Here is a 22,898-nt window from a genome sequence, read left to right as displayed (position 1 = left end):
AGGGAGGGGGAGATAAAGAAAACCCTAAGGCTTGAACCAGTAGAAATGATTCTCAGAGCTACTGACCCTTGCAAGATCCATGTTTTACTTGAGTTTCTAGACACGAGGCAGATTTCTAATTGAAGGTGATTATCTAGTTACTACGTCCCAAATTACACACATTTCTTGTATTGGTTCACACCCACAACTAATTAGATGGAGCATTTATCAATCTGAAAGTCCATGGAAACTGTTGCATTGATCTACCAAGCTACATATTGAGAAGCTCGGAAGTGTTAGCTACTGGTACTGACCATAGCTAGCCCCTGCTGCTCATGTGCGTCTATGAGCTGAACTGTAAAGCTGATTCAATGGGGTGAATTCACAGAGAGGTCACAGAGCAAGAGACCTAGTTTGCTCTTGGTTTTTCTAAAGTGTGGACACCAATATGTATTCCAGCCATTCCCAAGAAATAGACACACTGAGACAGTCAGCATTATCACAAGGCAGACACAAACAGCAATATACCACTCTAAAGACATTCCTATCTAGCAAATTTTGTCTCCACACACTTCTGAACTCTGTGCCTCCAAGCAAAGATGGGTAGGTAGCCTGACTGAGGAAAAACAACAGTAAAATATATATACACATATATTTCCATAAAGGCACAGATGCACCTCTATAAAATATAACTCCCATTAGTTGGGTTAATTAAGATTAACACACAAGTCATTGAGAACCCCCAAAGTAGACAAAAGGTAATTTACCAAGGAAAGACATAAAGACATTCCAAGTCATTCATTAACCATACTGGAGGGTGGAGGCTCCTTCTTCATACTGGAGTAGTCATAGCTGATTATCAAAATGGCATGTGACCAAACAGCTTACAAAGGCTAAACCACAACTTGTTTGCACAAAGAAAACATGCAAGCGAACTTAATCATGTATGTTACAATCACTACTAAACACAGACACATGTGAAGGGTTTTCACTGGCCTACACAGTGTTTCCACGGCAACAATAACCTCCTGGCCAGTCAGACACTCAGAGCAAACCCTCTCACACAGGACTGCCTCACATGGCAGGACATTGTACTCCCAGTGTTCAGACAGCAACTGTGTGCAATCTCTTTTGGCTGGAAAAGCACCCTACCCTTACCTCCAGGGTCATGTTCACAGTGCTGACGGCCACCTTTATTTCGCCATCTGAAAGCTCCTTTAGGTCTTTCAACATTGTTTGTTCAATACTTAAACCTGTGGATAACAAGAGGGAAAAAACAAACTATACTTGGGATCCATTTAAAAAATACATGTATAGAATTTATTCTACTAAGCTCCACATTTTGTAATATCACTTTTACCTGTAATGAACACACACTAAGTCAAAAATCACGTTTGTGGCAGCATCTATATCAAGTAAGATGCAGGCGGGAAACAGAATGTACCCCTCATGGTGCAAACAGAGGTTCTTAATAGCAGGGCACTTACAGAGGGGTGGTGGGATAAAGGAGAAAATGAAAGACAGTGGCCAGAGACCGGCCAAGAACAAAGGCAAGACTAGGGAGCCAGGACTAGAGAAAGGAGTCTCCAGAGCCTGACAAACAGCAAGAATGGAGCAGGAAAGGCATGTGCAGCCTTCGTGTTCTTCCTCCTTCCTGCCCTCACTGTTCTTCCCAGTGACCGACAGAGACAAGGGAGCCTGGAACAGGACACACCTGGGTGTCAGCCTCCAGAGGCCCAGAACAGGTCTGGTAGGGAAGGTGTGGGCAGTCTTACCATACAAACTAGCCAAGTAATAGCCCCAAAGGTCCAAATTTAAGTGACCCTCTATAATTGTACAACTGCCAGTATAATCTTACGTAAATTGTACTTTATAAATGTAGCTCATAAAACTTCCATAATTGAGCCAGGTGTGGTGTTGAACATCTCTAAATCCAGCACTTGGGAGGCACAGGCAGGCAGATCTCTAGGGGTTTGAGACCAGTCTGGTCTATATAGAGAGTTCAAGGCAAATAAGGCACATTGCATAGTGCCACTCACATGAAAACTATCTTAACTGAGCTGGCCACCCCTGTAAGAGTCTCTGGCAGTAGGTATTACCGAATTCCTCACTTGATGGCAGGAATAATCTAAAGTGGCAATAGTGCTGAGAACTCCGGAGCTGTATGTAGCAGGCGACCCAAGTATTTCTATCACAGGCAAGAACAGGTATGTCTTAATGTTGAACTGGCTTTCTCTATTGAAAGATACACTATAAAGCCATGTAAGGCATAGGCATTCTTTCTGGATGTTTATGAAGATAGTGTACTGCCCACCCTGCCAGTATGGAACACACTGTCCATCATAGCAACATGAGGAAACAGAGGGCTACTCGACAATCTCATCTGACTCAGAGTGAAGTGTGGCTTGTTTTGATTTCTAGAGTACACTGTAACAACAGCAGCTTGGGGTGGGTCAGGGAATGAATGAAGACAGACACCACTGTGCACCTGTGCATAGGCATGCACCCACACCCATGCACAGGAAACTGTGTATGTGGCAGATGCTGACAAGGCCCCACCAATATCCCTAACCTCTTTTTATCTCATTTTGGCCAGCATCACACTCCACTGGCCATCTGAGATCTTTGCTGGCCAATACGGCCTACTTTGGAGGATTCACTCTCCACTGGACTAGGGAGCACTCAACTATTTCAGTGGTCTGCTGATTTAACAACTAAATCTAGTTTATAGTACTCTGTCTGTTTCTGTGGTATTAAAACACCAACTATGGCTAATTTCAAAGTTTTAACCCAGTATTAGCCAACTCACAAAATTCCAAAAAGTTAACCACCAGGCCTTAGGGCCAGGGTGGCCTGCACCCATCCATCACTGTACTCTACAGGGGACCACCCTAAGGTACAGATTTAATTCTTTCCCAGTGTTCCCTAGTGAGCTCTGGTTTCCTACAGGGCTTACTTGCTGAATAAAGCACACACTTGAAAGACTCCTCAGATAAACCACTTTGCCCCTAGGGAACTCCAAAGTAAGGGGGAAAATTTTGTAATTTAGTATTTTCTCCCTAAAGGAGGGCCTTCTGAGTTTAGATCCTGCCCAGCTCACTTGCCACAGCTATGTGTATTGGATGCTGGGAGAGCAAGGAAGCCTGTCTGTGGTTCAGTGTTCTCATCTGCAGAGTGGGGTGTCATGAGGATTCAGGAAGGTCATCTCGCAAAGTTAGACTGTCAGAACCTCGTGCAGATTAAGCTCTGACTGAAACATGGCTGTTTATTATTAACAATGGTGGATTAGGATAATCCATTCTCCCAAGGAGGCCTAGACTTAGAGAACAATTTCATTGGCTTAGCCATCTTCTCTCCACTTATTCTAAATGAAATCAGAATGATGAAACCCAACTGTGTTTGACATTGCTCCAGCAATGTTCTCAAAACAGAGCTTATTCAATGGGTGTAGACACCAAATGCACTAGCCCATGGACTAGCTAAATACCCAGGCAGAAGCCTGGACAAAGAGTTCCAACATAAGATGCTCACTTCCAGACTGACGGCACAAACCCAGAAAGCCCTCTAGAAGCATGGAGAAAGAGGGAAGAGTGCAGGCACACTCAGATTGACTCCCTGATAATCCTCCACAGGCAAGCCACACCTCCTGGAAGCAGTGACAGAGCTAGGACCTTCACTCACCCTGAGCACTGAGCTGGGTCTCCTGCAGCACGCTGATGATGTCATCTCTTGGAGGCAGGTTGGGAAACTGTTCTTCCAGGATGGAGAGAATGTCCTCCTGCTTCTCTGGGAGTTCAGGATCCATGGTCATCCACTTGAACAGGATGCTGCCTGAAAGGCATGGGTACAAAGGCTCTTGAGCTCTCTCTCTCCATCAGCCAAGACATGAACAATGAAAATCAGCATCCTCATGGGGCAGGTACCGGCTGAGGCCGGACTGGTCCCTACTCTCCAGGGCACAGAGTTTGGGAAGAGAGAACAACACACCTCCACACAAACACAGATTGCAGCCTTGGTTTTTAAACTACTTCAAAACAGAAATGAATGGCAAACTATTCAGAAATTTTGTCAATTCTATCCCCTTTAAGGGATCAGAGAATATTCTTCCAACTTGCCATGCTACTGATTTTATATACTAATTTACTTCTTTTCATAACTGGATGATTGTACAACCCCATGGTGCACAGCAATACTGTCTGACAGCCTGGCTAACCTAAGGCTGTTCCTAGCCTTTCAAGTATCATACACAGCTTTGAAGTAATTTACAGTTATCAAAGTATATGGTCTCACAGGCTGGCTCTCAACTTCAGGCTGAGGTTTTTCTACTAATTTGTTACTCTGGTTTTAGTAGGAAATGTTAAAAAAAAAATTAGGCCAAAGAGTTAGAGGCAGGTAATAAAAAACTACCTTACCGTCGGTGTTTGTGTCCTAAGAACAATGGGGGATGGCTACAGAGTTCTAAATAGGAGGAGTAATGCTCTCATTTACATTTTGTATTTTTATAAGCCAGACTTCGTACTCTGGCTACCTACATATGGAGAAAAAAACAGAAAAGGAAAGCAGGAAGCACAGCTGGTTTTGTTCTCTGTTTGTGTGTTTACAAACATCATCTTACCATGAAAAAAATGGGACAAATTTAGTAGAAACGATCAGATAAAAGTGGAGAGTGACCAAAGAGATTTTTGAGTAGATTTTAGACATAAAAATCTAAAAGACAAAAATGATTTTCCCATTTGTTTTTAAGGCAGACACAAATCCAAATTTCACAAAAGATGTTCACCAGCTTCCGGATCTGGTAGACCAGTTGAACAAGAACAAAGTTCTATGCCCAGAAATGACATAAATTGTGAATGTATCAGAGGCCCCCGCAGCAACTTGGGAACAAGGATGGTGTAAGTACGAAGCAGAGACCCAGAGTTCCTGGCTGCTTTTCTATCTAAGCAGTTGCTAATTCAGAAGTTGTAGCCACTGGACAGAGAAGCCTGGAAACCTACCAATAGTGCCACAAAGCCTTGAAGAAAGCCTCAAGGAGAAGGACTCTTAGTCATCTGGGTTTTGAGTGCGAGGCCTGAAGAGCTAGTAACCTAGCTAGCTGCTTGATATTGTAAACAAAGTTTATGGGGACACAGCCAGCTCTGTTAATTTATATATTGTTTATAGGCGTATATATTGTTATATATATGAGGGCAGACCAGTGTTTCAACAGAACCTGAAATATCTGCTTGCTGGCCCTCTTTGGGAAAGATTTGCCATCTGCTGCCACGGAGAAGCATGAAACAAAAACGGAACGTTTTCCATGTTTAGAGTCAGTTTAAACAGAGCGATCCAGTCTCTCCACTCTTCCAGCTCCTCCAAGGTGTGAAAGGAAGTCTGTTCCAGAGAAAAAGAACTCAGCATCCCCTCACCAGCTCGATGCTGTCTGTAGCTAATGTTCAGCTGTCACTCAAAAGCTACTAGATGTAAGGGACCTAAACCAAGTGTATGTATGGAGGGAATGTATGGAGAGGAAAACTCCTGAGAAGATGAACGGAGCCAGAGCCAGGGGGAATAAAGTGTAACTAGCTGGAGAATTAGACTCTACAGCCAGTCAATGAAAATGCAAAACTCTGTTTTTAGTGGCTGCTTTTAAGAACCCCAAAATGTTCTCCACTGAAGATCAGATGTGATGGGGAACTGAAAACCAAGTCAGAAGAAAATATCTGCACTGAAGCATGAAGAGAAAAAGTGGCCAAGTCACAGAGAAAGGTCTAAGGACCTAAGAACACGGGCGGTTTTAATATGTGCATGACAACTCCCACTAGGAAAGGGAGAGAGGGAATTCCAACATCTAAGAAAAACTACAAACCCACATCAGAATTAACATAAAGTAAAACATCTGTAGGCAGTAAAACTGCTAAAAATTACACAGAAAAAGAGTAAATCAGTGGGAGAGAAAATACATTCCCAACAAAAAATCTGCAGCGAAACAGAACCTGGCTTCTCAGTTAAAAGGATGGACGTCAGAAGAGGGTGGAGTCGTGTCTTCAAAATGCAGACATAAGTCATCGCTGTCCTAGAGTCTTACATTCAGTGAAAACATGGCTGAATAAAAACATTTCTAGCGAAAAGATGGAAACGTGTCACAAGAAATCCTACTCTGAAATAAACAAGACAGCAAAAGACAATGCTTTCAGACAGAGGCAAAACCAAATGCCAGAACATCATGGTGCTATAGACATGTGGTCAGCATGAGCGGCATCTTAGAGAATTTAAAGGAGATGCAGTCAAACACATTTCAATAGTGACGAGTGGCAGAAGGGTTAAGAAGAAAGGGGTAGAGGTGAGGGGAGGGGAAGAAAGAAAAGAATGAGGAAAGGGGAACGGGAAGAAAAAAGGGGAGAGAAAGAAGATGGGGAGGCGAGAGAAAGGGAAAAGACCAGGGGGGGGGGAGGGGAAGATGGAAGATCTAAAACCACCTTTCTTCTTACAAGGTGTCTGCAAAAGCCTCAAAGAATCTACCAATGAAATGAGAATAGTAAGTGAATTTAGGAATTTGCTGCATCTAAGGTCAATAACACAAAACTACATTTATATAAACAATCACAAAAAATTAAAAGCCAGATTTTTAAAATGTAATGGCATCCAAGCATAAAATGCTTAGAAATATCTTTCACAAATATGTGCTTGACTTGGTCAAATCAAAACTCCACTTTGCTTTGACTTGAGGATTTCTTTATTAACTTTTAATTTGGGTAAACTGCATAAGGTTCTAGTACAATAATAAAACTTATCACCTTGATAATACTGAAGCATATACTTCAGCATTGTTAAGTATTCTACATGGTTTGTACACTTCATTCATTTGTAAATAACTGTTCAAACAAGCGCTACAGAGTGGTGACTAATCATCATAATAAACAATGATGATAAATGTGTAATGGCATGTCTTTATCCAAGTACTTTAAGAGTTAAAAAAGTTTTTTTTTTCAAATTCTATAAAGGTAAGGTAGCATTTTTGCATATTTGCAGACCCCTCTGGTATTTGGCTATTAGAAGCCAGTTGGATTTTTGCATCTGTTTCTATGCTCACCATAGTGCAGAGTGCTATCTTGATGGAAGAACATAAAGGAAGCCTCCACATAGACGGGCAGATAGAAAAAAAATAAAGGGCACTTTAATATTTGTTATAGACAACTGTGTATTCATCATGTGGCTGAGAGTCTTGGTTTTAAAACACAGAGAAGAGAGTCTAAAAGATACTGCAGTAAGCAGAATCCCAGAGCACGGCTCACTGGAAGAGACTGATTCAGTCTGGCGGATTCAGTCTGACTTGGCAGTAGCAGGGACATGAGTGCCTAAGAAGGACCAGAAATCCTGTTCAGGCAGATGCACGCCACACCCTGAGCTGTCTTTAGTGGATGATAAAGGTTACAAATGAGCTTCATCCTAGGACTCTGGAGACTTTCCACTTCACATTAGAAACGTATTTATGTTATTTTAAAAAACATTATTATTTAAAGATGTGCAAATAAATAAAAACACCTCACACCAAAATTAACCAGACCCAAAGTCTGAACAACTCCACAAATTTCTATACAGTTAGTATAGGTATTATAGAGGGGATCTGGGGCTAATTTTTATTTTAGTTCTAATTCTGTCTTTAATTTTGTTTTTTTTTTTGATGGTGGATAAGTGTATAAAATACATTTCATACTGAAAGCATAGAATTTAATGTGACATTTCACTACCTCTGTTCTGAATGCCCAGAAACACATTAATTTTGCTAAGTATCAGTATCAAGATACACAGTAGCCAAAGACACCTGTGAGTACATTAGAACCTGGTTCCAAATGAGTGTTGACTTAACTTCTAGCAAATTCTGAGGACAAAAACAATCCACAAACCTATACCCCAAAGTATTCCAGTTATTCACAGGCTAATAAGGAGGAGATAGAATTAATAGTAAGCGACAAAGAAAGCAATTATAATAAAATATAACAAATGTTTTATTTCTGTAGAGAAAAATCAACCATAACATCCTTTGTTCAAAGAATTGCTAATAGCAATTGCAGCATGCTAATACTGCACACTTCTTAAGCAATTGCAGCCTGATAATACTGCACACTCTCTAAGCAACTGCAGCCTGCTAATACTGCACACTCCCTAAGCAATTGCAGCCTGTTAATACTGCACACTCCCTAAGCAACTGCAGCCTGCTAATACTGCACACTTCCTAAGCAACTGCAGCCTGCTAATACTGCACACTCCCTAAGCAACTGCAGCATGCTAACACTGCACACACTCTACAGCACCAGAAACTGGGAAACAGTCAGCATGGGAGATTGGAGTTGTCTACATGATGAATTCCTAGCAGAAAAAAAGGGGTGGGGTGAGGGGCTTAGATTTCTTTTCTGTTTACTCAGATTGATGTTTTTTTGGTACTGAAAGAAAAATATTAAAGAATTAATAACAGAGGTGGGTAGAGAAGGAAAAGAAATATGCTGTAATTGCCACTTTTGTCTAAAAAGGCACAAAAATAAGCACATTATTTGTTTATAATCCTTGCAAATTTAGAACGTCTGAATTTAAGAGAAAGGCTACCTGTGTGGCTGAAAAAGTAACACAGAGATTGAATAGTTACTTTGATTTTCTAGGAGAAATGAGAAGTTCTGTTTCTATCCCTAGCCTCTTCCGAAGCACTCCAGGCAACAATTGCCTTGATGTCATAACCATTTGGAGGTGGATGATTCACCCTTTGGGCAAGAGAGGAAGGAAAAAAACCCACCTTGGCTCTGGTTCCTTTCCCATTTGACCTCCTTAAAAGGGATCATTTTGAAGCTGTTAATCCAGTCTACCAAAATAGCAAACAACGAGTCTTTATTAAAGGTCAGCTGGGATTGCCAGTGGAACAGAGAGCTGACTTCTGAGGACCTGGGCATGCCTTCCCACTTTGTTCCCGGCTAAGAACGAGAGCTCCTGTTTGCTTTAGTCTTCAACTTATGGCTGCTGTCAAGGCCTTTTGCAGACAAACATGAAGGGCCATTTGGATAGAGTGTGGACTTGATGAAAGCATGCTTGGAAATCAGTGGCTGAAAGCTCACTGCCAGATGGTTCCTGGAAACACACACACACACACACACCTCTCTTAATATGATGATTCAGCAATTTAATGGATCTCAGAGTTGGCAGCCTCTCTTAGAATACATCTCTGAGGAAATAAAACAGCAGAGGTTGAGCAGTCTGATGGGTTTGCAACCACGTTTGGCACAAATTCAGAACATGACCAAAGGTAAACTTTAGGCCACAAAAAGTGACTATTAGATATGTTCACATTGGCCATGTTTGAAAATAATAAAGGAATCCTCCAGATAATTAGGGGGATAGAAATAGGAAAAGGAGATTTTTTTAAAAAGGGAAAAGAAAGAAAAGAGAACCACACAGCACAAAGACAGATGGGAAGGGAGAAGCCAAAAGATGTCCACACCTCCAAGAACCAAGGTCGGGGATTTCACCAGCATGAGAGCTATGTCTTCCTTTACAGGCCATTCCTTACACAAACAACTCAAAAGTCACTCTTTGTAAATATATGCCTTTCTGGAAGAATTAGATGTTAACAATTGTGCCTTGAATTTACTGTTTCAAATTAAGACAAGATACAGCGGCTCTGAAAAATTCACGTTTAAGGAGCTGCAATCTCCTCTCTGTCTGCAGCTACTGAGGGTGCAGACAGGAAGAAAAGCAGGCTCCTGCTGCAGCACATCTCAGAAGGAGAATGAAAAATCTCCCCAGAGCTGAAGGCCAAGTGCCTGAGAAAGAAGCTTATGCAAAAGATCCCATGATGGGCAGGGAGTAAGCTTGTGGACCAAGACACTAAATGCTAGCACCAGGAAGACAGAGACTAAATGCTAACACCGGGAAGACAGAGACAAAATGCTAACACCGGGAAGACAGAGACTAAATGCTAACACCGGGAAGACAGGCAGATGAACAGCGCTGAGATTTGCATGGCTGGGGTTAAGAAAAGCCAGCAACCTCCGGACCCACTTAGGCTGATGTCAAAGGCAGGGAGGCTTCTTCCCCTTCTCCAGCTCTTCAGTGGCACCTTTACTGAGCTGAGTATTGCATGGGGGTACCAAACATGAGGAAGGACCAAATCAATAAGAATTGCTTTGACAGCCTCCATTTTGCATTCAGGCTGTCTGGAAAATGACTTCATCTGTGTGAAGTACCTGACACAGGAGATATGTGCTGTCCAAAAACACTGCAAAGAAGCAAATGGAAGACAAGGATGCTGGGCACCAGAGATGACCAGACTGACGGACGCATTAGAAGGATGAACTGAGGTGTTCTAATTTGCCTAGTAAATAAACAGTGATAGCTATTTTAAACAAAGAGAAATTAAATTCAAATTATCTCAAGATGACTAAACACTCCACCAACCTTGAAACACTGCTTTTGCCATGATTTACTCGTTAGCACATATCCCTAACTGTCCTCAGGGCCAAAAAGCTATATGGCAAGGAAAGTAGAGAGACACAAGGAGAACTTGTCCACAATGACAGCATGACAGGTATGTGAATGACCACTTAACGACACCTATAGCAATCAGGTTCTGCATCAATATTTGAATGACATAGTATAGTATTTTGCAAACAGTTTGATGGCTCGTTACAGTAGTAAGTTTTACAACCAGGAAGATCAGATATGATTGAGTCTGAATATGTAGTGTGTGTGTGTATGTGTGTGTGTGTGTGTGTGTGTGTGTGTGTGTGTGTGTGTGTAAAAGGGGCATCAGCAGATAGAGAGGAGTTGGGGACAGTGAGAGCAGAGTCAGGTATCTTTTTGAAAGGACTGATGGAAAAGAAAAGCCAACCTTTAAAGTTGGTTTGTTCCTTGTAAAAAAACAAAGGAACTCAGACAGGTTCTCTGGAAAACAGAGCTAGATATCTATACAGAGTAACTGTCTCTATAACAACGTGAAGTTCACCAGGAATCACATCTCTTTCTTCATTTGCTTCAAGAAGCTCACATCCAAAGTTTGAAAGGGGATACTGTTGCCACACCCCCATGTTTTCTGTGATATCCTGATCTTATTCTTTCTTCAACTGTTCTTTCTCTCCATCCTGATTCTTGTAGTGTTTTATTGTATTATTTGCTTTTTGGTAAGTGACTTCAAATATTCTGTGCAAGAAGGATTGCACGATTCATAGATAACTGGCCTACAAAAGCACACACTGTTTAGAATGGACGCTGTCTGGGTCCATTTATGTAAAGCATGCCACCACACGAAACCCATGAGTAGCAATCTGGGGTACATACACAGGGCTGGCTAAAATATAAAGAAAGGCCAAGAAGTAAGTCATGAATTCAGAATGCTTGCTACCTTCAGGTGGGCGTGAGCTGCAGGAATGCAAAGGAGGCAATGTCTTCACACTCTGCCTCTTTACCGGGGTGAATATCAAAGGATACGTCCTTCCTGATGATGCATATTTACATTCTTATGGACATCTTTGGTATTCTTTTCTTTAGATGTACTATGCTTCAAAGGGGTTAAAATTATATAATCTTAAAAATTATACAAATAATGACAACTGATGAAAACAAAAGCTAGTCAGTCACTGCCAGATAATGAAATAAATCCTGCTAGCATGTCTACAAGTTAAGTGAAATAGACAATAAGGAAAGGGGTGTCAGTGGAAGAAATGCTGTCCATATTCTAGACATTAAGAATATTAGAGGGATGGGCACAACAGCAGGCCATTTCAGTATCAGACACTGACACAATCAATGAACCCATAAAAATAGAGAGCATACAAATATTATTTTTTGAAAAATTATCAAAATCTTTATTGAGCCAGGCAGCGGTGGCACATGCCTTTAATCCCAGCACTCGGGAGGCAGAGATAGGCAGATCTCTGCGAGTTCAAAGCTAGCCTGGTCTACAAAGCGAGTTCCAGGAAAGGCACAAAGCTACACAGAGAAACCCTGTCTTGAAAAACCAAAAAAAAAAAAAAAAAACCAAAAACACCTTTATTGAAAATATATTTTTTTTCATTAAAAATATGTTGATTATAGTTCACCCCAACCCCTCCCAGGTCCTTCCCACATCCCCACCCACTCAAATCCACTTTTGAAAAGTTTATCCCACAGAGTTTTCCTATGTGCCAGGTAGAGTGGAGGCACCAGGGGCAGCAGGAAGGGTAGTGGACACAGCACACATGGCCTCTCTTTTCATGAAGCTGACATTCTGGAGGGAGCAAATAGAGAAGAATGCAGGGACAGGTAGAAAAAAGTGCTAGACAGAGAGGAACAAGCATTCCACTGGGAGAGCTGAGTGTGAGTCCCCCTGAATGAGTAAAGTTGGGAATATCTACAAACAAACAAACCAAAACTGCAAGAGTTGAGGGTGGTGGTGCAGGTCTCATAAGAAGATAGATGCTTGAAGGGGCTGAGGAAAGGCCTTGCTGTTCACAAGCGTGGAGGGTCTGTATTCTGAATATGATGAGTTGTGACCAGGGAAATGTTATGGTTTTCCTTACACCTTTTAAAGGTAACTGATTTTGCATGGGAAATAGAACAAAGCCAGGCAGCCATGGCCACCATCATCTAGCAGATGGGCTGCTGGCTTAGATTGGGTCTCCACCAGTGATCATGTTGTAATATGGATAAAATCCAGTTATGACCTAGATGTACATCTATCTGGGAAGCTTGCTGATGGGTCAATGTGGAAGGTGTGAAAAAGAAAGAACCCAAAGCAACTGCTAGACTGTGGCTTAAGCAAGTGAGTGGCCAGCAGAGCTCTGAAATTGAGCAGGGAAACTCATCAGACTCGGTGTAGAAGTTCAAGAGTGTTTCCTGAGGGCAGTGCTGAAGTCCTGTATAACCGGCACAGACTTGTGAAGATGTCACAAGAGCACTAGACAGGGTCAGGAATACTAATAAGAGTTTGATGTTAGAGATCCAGGCAGTCACAGCACGCATATAATACTTTAAATCTTGGAAATAAAAGGGATCACTTAAAGATGGTGTGAAGATCCAAATATGTCCAGGACAAAATTCCAGGCATCTCAATTCATAGAGCAGAGAAGAGGAAAGGAGCTAAAAGGCAAGCCTAGAACGCTTGGCCATTGGGTATAAGGGTGCATGCCTATAATCACAGCACTCAGGAGACTGAGGCAGGTGATTGCCATGAGTTCTAGGCCAGCCTGGGCTATATAAGAACTTATCTAAAAATAAAAATGTGTCCCCATCTTTTCCACATGAAGGTACAGATTGAAAACTAGTTTACCACCCCACCCCATTCTCACCCCCATAGGGTGAGAAGCACTTCCTAGAGAGTGAAGGGACAGTTTCTTTGCATACCTGAAATCCACCTGTCACTACACAGGTACAACTCAGTGTGACACGATATAGGTGTGAGGAGCAAAAGACAATCAAATTGATATAGTCGTCAACGCACCATAAATTCAGAAATTTGGTACAAGGTTTATTATAGTATATTCTCTATGTCTATTACAATCTTCTAAGTCTGTTCTAAGTCTCAGCCACAAGTATCTAGTCTTGTGACATCTATAACTTCTCACGGCCAAATGTTGGCAGAAGAATTTTGTATTTAATTTATTTTAATTTTTAAGATGTAGAAGAATGCATAGATAACATGTCTAAAAGAAATGTGTCAAGTTCACCTCAAAGTAACTTCACAGCTGCTGACAAGACTGTTTGGAAAGATTACAGTTCCTGTTGAGAATTAAAGGATGCTAACATGGCTTAGAGGAAGACAGAAAACATGTCCTTTACACTTGATCCTACATATGATTGGAGAACTCTAAAATCTAAGTTTGACTTCAGTGAACAGAGCAAACCTTGACTCAACTTCCTTCTTACATAACTAAAGATTTGAGAGCTTTACAAAATTCATCTATTGCTCTAAAATATGAGTAAAGTTGTAAAACTCTGAAGACAGACCCTGAACATCTGAAGCACCTCTTCAAAGGTAGGCTATCTGGTTCACCATCCTTTACTTCCTTCTTTCTTCAGAAATGTTCCACCTCATCTCCGCATACATGCACACAGACAGCACACACACACACCATGACCACAGGTTTCTACTCAACATTCTGAAGGGACAACTAGAAGAGACAAGTAGTCCCTTTTAGTTCTCCAAATCTGAACACTATCACCATCATCATCACTACCACCACCATCATCATCACCATCATCATAGTCATCATCATTAACAGTAGCAGCAGTGTAAGCAAGCTACATCACTGTACTGATATATTACAGTTTCATGTTATTTTACTGTTTGTAAACCCCATGATGGTGAGTTGTGTGTTGACTATGTCTTCCCACTAAATAATGTGCCCTGGACTTTTAAAATTACAAACTGCTCAGTTTCTAAGATACATAAACAACATGCTCTCTAGTGCTTACCTGAACAACATGTTTGAATTGCTGGACAACTTTCCCTGAACTGAGATTCCTTATTTTTTGTCTGCCTTACACAAAGAAAAATGATGACAATTTCTTAGGTTAGTGGAAGGTACCATTTCAATGACAGCATTGTTACAGACATCCATTGTCAATACAATATTTATGACCAGTTTCCTGGGGCCATTAGTGCTGAGACTTTTAGAGGAATGGTATAACTCATGGACTTTCCCCCCTAGATTGTGGTAGAGAATGAGGCAGAAAAAGGAAAGTCCTAGGAAGCATTGAGCCAGCCTGTCCTCAGCCTCCCCAGTTTCTGTCCCTTCGGACTGTCTCCTGACTGACTCTCCTGTAGTAAACATTTTGAGGATGATTTGTGCCCAGTGGGTCTAAAGTGAATTGCAGAAAGAAAAGAAAGCTTTATGCAAAAACAAAAATATTTTTGCATGTCTCATATGCAAAAGAATCGGAATGCTCATTTTGTGGTGCCAAAGCTGATGGGCACTTTTTAAGGTGAAAACCATTTGTCAAAAGCAGTGGGCTCCAGCGAATAGTAGCATATGGTAATCCCCCAGCATCTGTAGGAAGCTGAATCCAGGATTCACGTGGATAACAAAATTTGTAGGTGTCTAAGACCCATGTGTAAGATGATGCAGTATTTGTCTGCATCCTGTCAAATCCTCAGATATATTTCATATACCTTACAATACTAAATATCACTTACAATACTTAGTATACTTATAACACTTAGTATAGCCCCTTGCCTTACTTAGTACAGAGGGGAAACAACGTAAATTGTTATTCTGAAGTTTTTGGAGAATAACAATGAAAGATGCCTTTGCTGTGGTTGATACAAACAGTTTAAAGTGAATATTTTCAGCTCAAGGCTGGTTGAGTTCATGAGGTGGAGACCATGGACTGTGAGGAGAGACATGGAGGGTTGATTGTGATAGTACTAGGCAGCAGTGACCCACGTTAAAAACTGAAAGATCAAGGCGGGAGACCCTGCATCATATCGAAACAAAAGGTGAATATTTTGCCTTGCAGGAAGGATTATATAAGCCAAGCATGCATAAGTATTGGGGGATACTCCAAGGCCAGAGGAACAGGGAATTCTGCTCCACACTCACACTGTCACAGACCAGAATCTCCTTTGGAAGCTATTAACAGCCGGAGGAGGGGCTCTCTCCAACCAGGATGCAGCAGCCCCATTTAACATTCTTGTCTAGTGAGACAGCACAGGCCCTTGTGCCCATTTCTAAATGCACATTTTTAATATTCAACATAATGCTACTCTTTAACAAACTCTTTACTACCTGCCTCTCTGATGGAGCTTCCCTGGGTCTTTAAAGGGACTGTTAACCCAAGAATGGATCACACTCTTTCTGCATGAGCAGGTCCAGAACCAGCCTATTAAGCCTCCCGGCTTTACTCCGGCAGTGCCGGCCTCACCTCTGAGAAGATGTGCCAGCTGCTGGGTGATGAGCTCAGGGGCTTCTCGCAGGAGTTCCTTCAGTACCAGTGCGGAGGAAGACTCCGGGATCCCCAGTTCACCATCACTCTGCTCTCCAGGGTTAATAACTCTGACAACTGCGGCCTCCAAAGTTCTGTCTTCACTGTAAAATAAACAGAGAGGAAGAGAAAGAGATAAGGCATGTTTTCCCACTTTGGAGGATGATTCAGTCTTTACTCCCACATGAATAATAATTTCCCCTAATTGGCCTAAAACATAAATTCTCATGACTGTGAAGAATAGGACCTGGAGAGTTGGCTAAGATGCCTGCAGAGCAAGCATAAGGACCTGAGATTCTCCACAACCCATGTAAAAGCCTAACGTGCCCCTTGCTATGGTCACTCCAGCACCACAAGGGGGTCGGGGTGGGGAGCAAGTGAGGCTTCCTGGTCAGCCAGTCTAGCCAACCAGTGAGCACCGGGTTCACTGATTGGCCTTCCCTCAAAAGGTAAGGTGGGTAGGAAGATTTCTGACATGGATCTCTGCCCTGTGTAAGTTTGCACCCCTTTGCATGGGCACTGGTGTACACACACACACACACACACACACACACACACACACACACACACTGACATATACACACATATACACACAATCACACATGTACACAATCACACACACTCTCTTACACACACATACATACACATACACTCACACATATACATACAATCACACACATACATACACACACAAACACACACACACACACACACACACACACACACACACACACACACAAACTCACTGCAGAGGAGAGAACAGGACCTTATTCTGTGTCTCTTCATATGTCATTTCCACTCAGTACTGCCCCCAGGATTCCTCAAGTATTTTCATACCTCCACAGTAGCTACTATTTATGACCAGAAACTGTAGCTATGTTCAGACCCTATTAGATGGGTTCTAGTAAGATCATCCTTACATAAGTGGGGAAACTGAGGCACAATGGGGCTAAGGAATATGTTCATGGTTAAGTGACCAGGGACTGGAGCAGGTGGATTTTAGCTGACAACCTCTCCAGTACCTGCTCAGTACAGTCACTGAAGTTCAGAAAAAATACCACTATGCCCCTGATAATTTGACCCAACGTTTTTTAAACTCAGACTGTTAATTAACTAATTAATTAAAGTTTGTACTTTTTTATTTTTGGAGTGCTGAAGATCAATCTCAGGGCCTTTGCATGCTAGGTAAATGTTCTGTCACGGGGCCATCCTCCACCCATCACTTACTTCATATATGTGAGAGAGGTGGACTTTCTTAAAAGCAGGCAGATGCAGATAAAACTACACTGTTTCTGACTATTCAAAACAAATAAGTAATGGAGAAAGGAGTTAGCTCTCTATTTTTGTGGAATATTCCTTTTCATAAACAACTACAAGCCCAGAGCTTATAACCTCAGTCTCAATGTCAAGCCTAATGTTTTCCTTTTTAAGTGGTGACAAAATTCTTCCCCAAGTCTTGTGTTGTGTTCTCTTTAGTTATGTGTGTTGCCTGAGTTGTCCTGAGAAAGTTAGACATAACTTTAGCCAAGTGTGTAATAACTAGGCACACCCAGGCTGTCTGTTGTTTGGGGACCGAATTTCCTCCGAAGGTTCATGTGTACAAGACAGTGCCCATGGTGGAGACACTGGACGGTGCTGAGGGCTTTAAGAAGTGAGCCCCGGAAGTAATCCTTAGATCACCAGAGACATGCCTGGTGGGAGAATGTCTTTCTGTAAGCCATGAATATGTGTTGCTCTGATTGGTTGATAAATAAAGTGGTTTGGCCTATAGCAAGGCAGCTTAGAGACAGGAGGGAAATCAAAGAGAGAGACAGGAAGAAGGCCGAGAGGGACGCCAGCCAGCTGCCCAAGGATGTAATGGGACGCAGGTAAAGCCACGGACCATGTGGCGAGATACAGATTAATAGTTATGGGCTAATCTAAGATATAAAAGCTAGCTAGCAAGAAGCTTGAGTCATAATCATGCAGTTATAATTAATATAAGCCTGTGTGTTTACTTTGGTGTGAGCAGCTGTGGACTGGGTGGAACACAGGAGAACTCTGGCTACACATGCCCTCACAGGGTGTTGGGTGATTCTAGTTTTTAGTTTCTTCCCTGGTTCAAGGTGTGACTGTTTTGTTCTTCTTGCTGATAATATACCAACATCACCACAGCCCCCTCTGGTGACTTGATCTGAGAGTTGACTCTCCAAAGCCATGAGAAAGATAAATCTCTTCTTACTTCCTCTGTAGCTTGTGCCAGGTACTTCATTATAGTGCTAGAAAGCTGGTAAATACATCTGATAACTGGAGTCAGTCAAAACTACCAGCCACTTGCCAATAGATGATTGATAAATACTATTCAAAAGAATTTCATTTGCCACCAACAGCATAGGGATGAAAGTAGCCCACAGACTGTTTCCCAAACACTTCAAAACCACCTGTATAACTGATGCTGCTTCAGCATACTTTAATTCATATGTAAGTACATTCCTGAAAATGGTTACATGTAAAAAGTATTAAATTGGAAGGACTTATTTCAAGTATTCTAAGGTCAAAGTTAGTGATGGTCATCAATAGGCAAATGGGCAAGCTGTAAAGAATGAGCACTTCAAGCAGATGTCCCTTCACTCACTAGCAGTAGAGAGTGGATCACAGAGGCACCTCTGTAATACCCTGTAGGTAGGACTCTGTCTTACTACCTCTCCCTTTATCTCAGATCCTTGCCCCAGCTAGCAGGCAGGTGAGCCAAGCTCTCATCCCAGCTCTGCACTGACTGCACATGGCACCCTGGGCAAAGCCGTCTGTGGCACTGGGCTCTACATTTCCTGTCTATGTCGTGAGGCAACTGAAATACAAGGGCTGTCAAAAGCCTGTCCTTTTGCCATATAAATGGGAAACCAGTGACCAATTGGCCCATTTCCCAGTTTCCCCCTTTTCTCTATGAGATTTCTTTAGAACCTTTCTGCTTTATCTGGTTTCAAATTTTGTTACTTATTTTCAACATCAATATTTGAGGTTCTTGGGACACTGTAAGGAAATACTATTTTGGTAAAATTTACAAGAGGATTCTATATTTGCAATCTCAAAAATCAAAAAAAGTAAAAATGGAGAACTGACACAGGCCAAATTTTATCATTAAAGAAAAACATTACTCATTTTCCTACGAAGTTCTTTTTTTGGCTTTTTAAACAATAATAAGGAGAAAATTATAACTGTGGGAGCCCACAATGACTCCAATTTGTGGCTTGATTCCATCTTGACTCAAGGTCAGAGAGTTCAAGTTTGTCTTTTCTCTTTAAGACTGGATAACAGGATGCATAGCCAAAGGGGTGCTTACCAGATACCTTGAGAATTAAGGAGACGAGATGTTTACACTTGTTTGTTCCTTGAACCATGATGTCTTTGTGAGAGGGTGGTCTTTCCCTACCCACTGCATTGGGTATAAAAAGGCTGTGAGAAATAAACTCCGGGCTGCCGTAGTATTGACTCAGAGCCCTCCGGAACCTATTCTGTGTCTCTTTCTTTTCTTTTCTATCTCTGTTTTTCCTAGCTGGTTTCCTAGTGAGCTCAATCCTCACTTCCCTATTCAGGGCTGTTTGACAGGTTGGGCGGGACCCAACAAATAACAGTGACAGCTGACCGGGAAACCTTCACTCAGGACAATGCACAGAGCCTCACAGTGGGTCTTACCTCCCCAGGACGTGGCTGCCCACAAGCGTTATGGACAGCTTTCCTTCATCATTCAGCTGATGCAGGTTAATTTCATCTCGGAATATGTGGAATGATTCAGAGATATTCAGCTCTTCTAAAATAAACCTTGTCTCTGTGAAGTAGTTGAATTCAGTTCTTGGGATATTCAGCACTGGCAAGCAGAGGACCCCAGGTGGACTGACCTACCAAAAGAGAAGTTAATTCAACCACTGGAAATAGCAGTTTTCCTCCAGCTTGAAGCTAATTGCTAAAGACAGAATAAATCTTTTGGCCACAACTAAACCATGTGACATTCAAAACAAATCTCCCCGAGCCCAGTTACAGAGCACTTTCCACTAGTAAATGGGCCCTGGTGTTGTATTCCTAAATTATTATTACAGTATTGACTTCTCTCTGTGTGCGCATATGCCACAGCACACATGTGGAGGTCAGAGAGTCAGTTGTCGCCTCCCACCACAGGGGTCCTGGGAAAGCAGACAGGTGGTCAGATCTGGCAGCAAGTAAGTGTGCCTGCTGAACCATTTCACCAGCCCAGCCATGATGCTTTCCGACCTCTTTTATTTTTTCTTTACCTGAAATTTCACAGGTAACCTTACTAGAAACTTGTAGGCTTTACTTCAAACCCTCCACAATTAAAAAAAAATTGTATGAAAATATGCAGACATATACATTATACATGCACACACACAGAGTCTCCTCACCATGGGTAGCAAATGCATGTCCTTATGGAATTGGCAGAAAAATTGATAATTGGGACAGACTGAGGTGACAGAAGAAGGTAGGTCTGTCCCCATCGAAATGAAATACTTGCAACCTGGGTCCAGTCAGCAGTCCAAGTCTACTATAGTTAAATCTTCTATTTTCTCAAGGTCATCTGGAAAACTATATGTTAAAGAATGGTTTGTGATGTGTGGTTGTGACATTTAAAAAATTTACTTTATTTTATGTGCATTGGTGTTTTGCCTGCATGTATGTCTGTGAGGATGCTGGATCCACTGGAACTGGAGTTAGACAGTTGTGAGCTGCCATGTGGGTGCTGGAAATTGAACCTGGGTCCTCTGGAAGAGCAGCCAGTGCTCTTAACTGCTGAGCCATCTCTCCAGTCCAATTGTGACATTTTAAAAATGTTATTCACTTGGGAGTCAGGTTTAGCACACATACTAACAGGTTGTGATCTCTACTGAACTCCTATATATATATATCACATACTTATGTTCATAAAACTCTTATATAAAAAAAAATTTGTGGTGACCAGATGGGGAGGAGGGGGAAGAGAATTTCAGATTAGCAATAAATTTCTTTTTCTATAAGAATTTTAAAGTAAAGTATTTTTAAAATTACTTTACGGGGATAGCGATGAGAATCTCACTGCCACTGGAAGAACATGGGTTTGGTGATGTTCATTTCTGAATAAGCAAGTAGCCCTAATTCTCAAGTCACCACAGCTCTGTCACCAGCACGTGCTTATTACACAGCTCAACATCCCAGTGTTTGTCTCCCCTCTAACATTAAAAAGGCAGGATTGTTTTGTTCTGCTGTGTGTTCCAAGACATAAAACAATCAGGCAGTAGCAGACATTTAATAAATATTCACTGAATTAAATAAATGAACCAGACGCTGCTATTGTACACAAAACACAAAAGCATCTCCACCAAAGTGGGTTTTCTTTCCACTGTAATGCTAATACAGAATCACAGTCGCATAATAATCATTAGTGATTTATGTATAGCACGGAATTCTTCTTAATTAATTGACAATTGTGTCTAACTCCTGCAAATGCAGTAGAGGAGAATCAGTACATGAGTCAGAGTGTATGTCTCAAGCTGTCCAAGCAGGACTTTTTCTGGAGGTGGGACCAGAAAACTAGACAGTAGCCCCAGCTCCTGCTCTATGAATTGGAAAAAGCTCTTCTCCATTCTGAGCCTTCACTTTCTGTTTCTGTAGAATGGGGTTTGGTCTCTGTTCTACTCTCCAGAGTGTGAAGGATGCATGCAAAGCCACAGAGCCATGAGAGACTGAATACGGTTCACAGGAAAACTCCACAGAAGCACAGCCCACAAAGGGCAGGCAGACCTACCCATGAAGACAAAGGCAGGGTATCTTAGTTAGGTTTCCTATCACGGTGATAACACACAGTAACAGAGAGCAACTTGGGGGGAGAGGGTTTATTTCATCTTACAGCTTGCAGTCCATCACCCCAATTCAGGGCAGGAACTGATGCAGAAGCCCTGGAGGAGTGCTGCTTACTGGCTTGCTCAGCCTGCTTTCTTACAGAACTCAGGATCGCCTGTTCAGCTGCAGCACTGCTCTGCCCTGTGGGCTGGGCCTTCCCACATCAATCACTAAACAGGAAAATCCCCTATAGCCTTGCTTACAGGCAATCTGAAGAGAGGCATTTTCTCAATGGATATTACTCTTCCCAGATAACTGTAGCTTGTATCAAGCTGACAAAACCAACCAAGCAACAAACAAACAAAAACCCAACCAAGACACAGGGAAACAACAAAATCCCTAATACATGATCCTTTAGCAATGCCATATTTGTTTCTATCCTTAGTTAAAAGTCTCCAAAAAGGAAAGGAGAGTCTATATAAGTCTCTGTTCATTGATCTGTCTACCCATTGATCATCTATCTTTTATTACTCACAATTTCCCTACCTCTTTTTTTGCAGGACATATCCGCACTGATGACACTATAACTATAGTTGGTGATGTTATTACTATTATATACTTTCTTTAAACTGCATAGCGCTGGTAGCCTTAGAGTCAATCCAGCTCAGTCAAGTGTTCTCTGGATGAGCAGCCGAGAATAACAAGGATTGCTTAATACACACATCTCAGCTCAGACACATTCATCTTCTCCTGCCAATTACTCTTCCTTGCAAACTTCAACAACTTGTAAGATAAATTTGATGTAGAGCCCACATGTAGAGATGAGAATACTTTACCCATCATTTTCCTCAGCTGCCCTAAAGCAGTGCTTGCCACCCACAGCTCATTCTGGAAGACTGGGTTTCATGTGAATTTAAATCACTCCAGATCAGCTATGCATAGTATCAGGGGATCCAGATCCAAACAAAGTTGAAATAAAATAAACCAGACTCTGGAAAATTAAAAATTCCACGAGCCTTCTGGAACTAGTACCCAAACATTCGGAACATACATTTGAAGGTTTTCAGGCAATGAAGCTCATTATTGTGGGCTGTTGGGGTTTATATATGGGAAGTTTGAACATGATTTGTTAAAAAGGCCTTTCCAGTCCTGTGGGTGAGTCTGTGTTTTACAGAGTAAGAAGCTTCACCCTC

The 22,898-nt window shown here is 41.8% G+C and overlaps 1 protein-coding gene across 5 annotated transcripts in view; it reads right to left on the bottom strand.

Annotated features, from left to right (window-relative positions):
• The window catches only part of Prune2 (prune homolog 2 with BCH domain), a 263,017-nt gene that overhangs the window by 193,308 nt on the left and 46,811 nt on the right, over window positions 1-22,898 (bottom strand). For all 5 annotated transcript variants that reach the window (XM_036206923.1, XM_036206929.1, XM_036206933.1 and 2 more), the window contains exons 3-6: window positions 19,573-19,775; window positions 15,841-16,004; window positions 3,661-3,810; window positions 1,138-1,232 (exon numbers count right to left, since the gene is read on the bottom strand). In XM_036206923.1, the coding sequence (XP_036062816.1) occupies window positions 1,138-1,232; window positions 3,661-3,810; window positions 15,841-16,004; window positions 19,573-19,775 (612 nt within the window). The remainder of the gene's footprint in view (window positions 1-1,137; window positions 1,233-3,660; window positions 3,811-15,840; window positions 16,005-19,572; window positions 19,776-22,898) is intronic.

This window comes from Onychomys torridus, chromosome 1, assembly GCF_903995425.1.
Source record: "Onychomys torridus chromosome 1, mOncTor1.1, whole genome shotgun sequence".
NCBI classification, from domain to species: Eukaryota; Metazoa; Chordata; class Mammalia; order Rodentia; family Cricetidae; genus Onychomys; species Onychomys torridus.
Note: the sequence above shows the minus strand (reverse complement) of the source record. Positions and strands in the feature narration are given on the sequence as shown.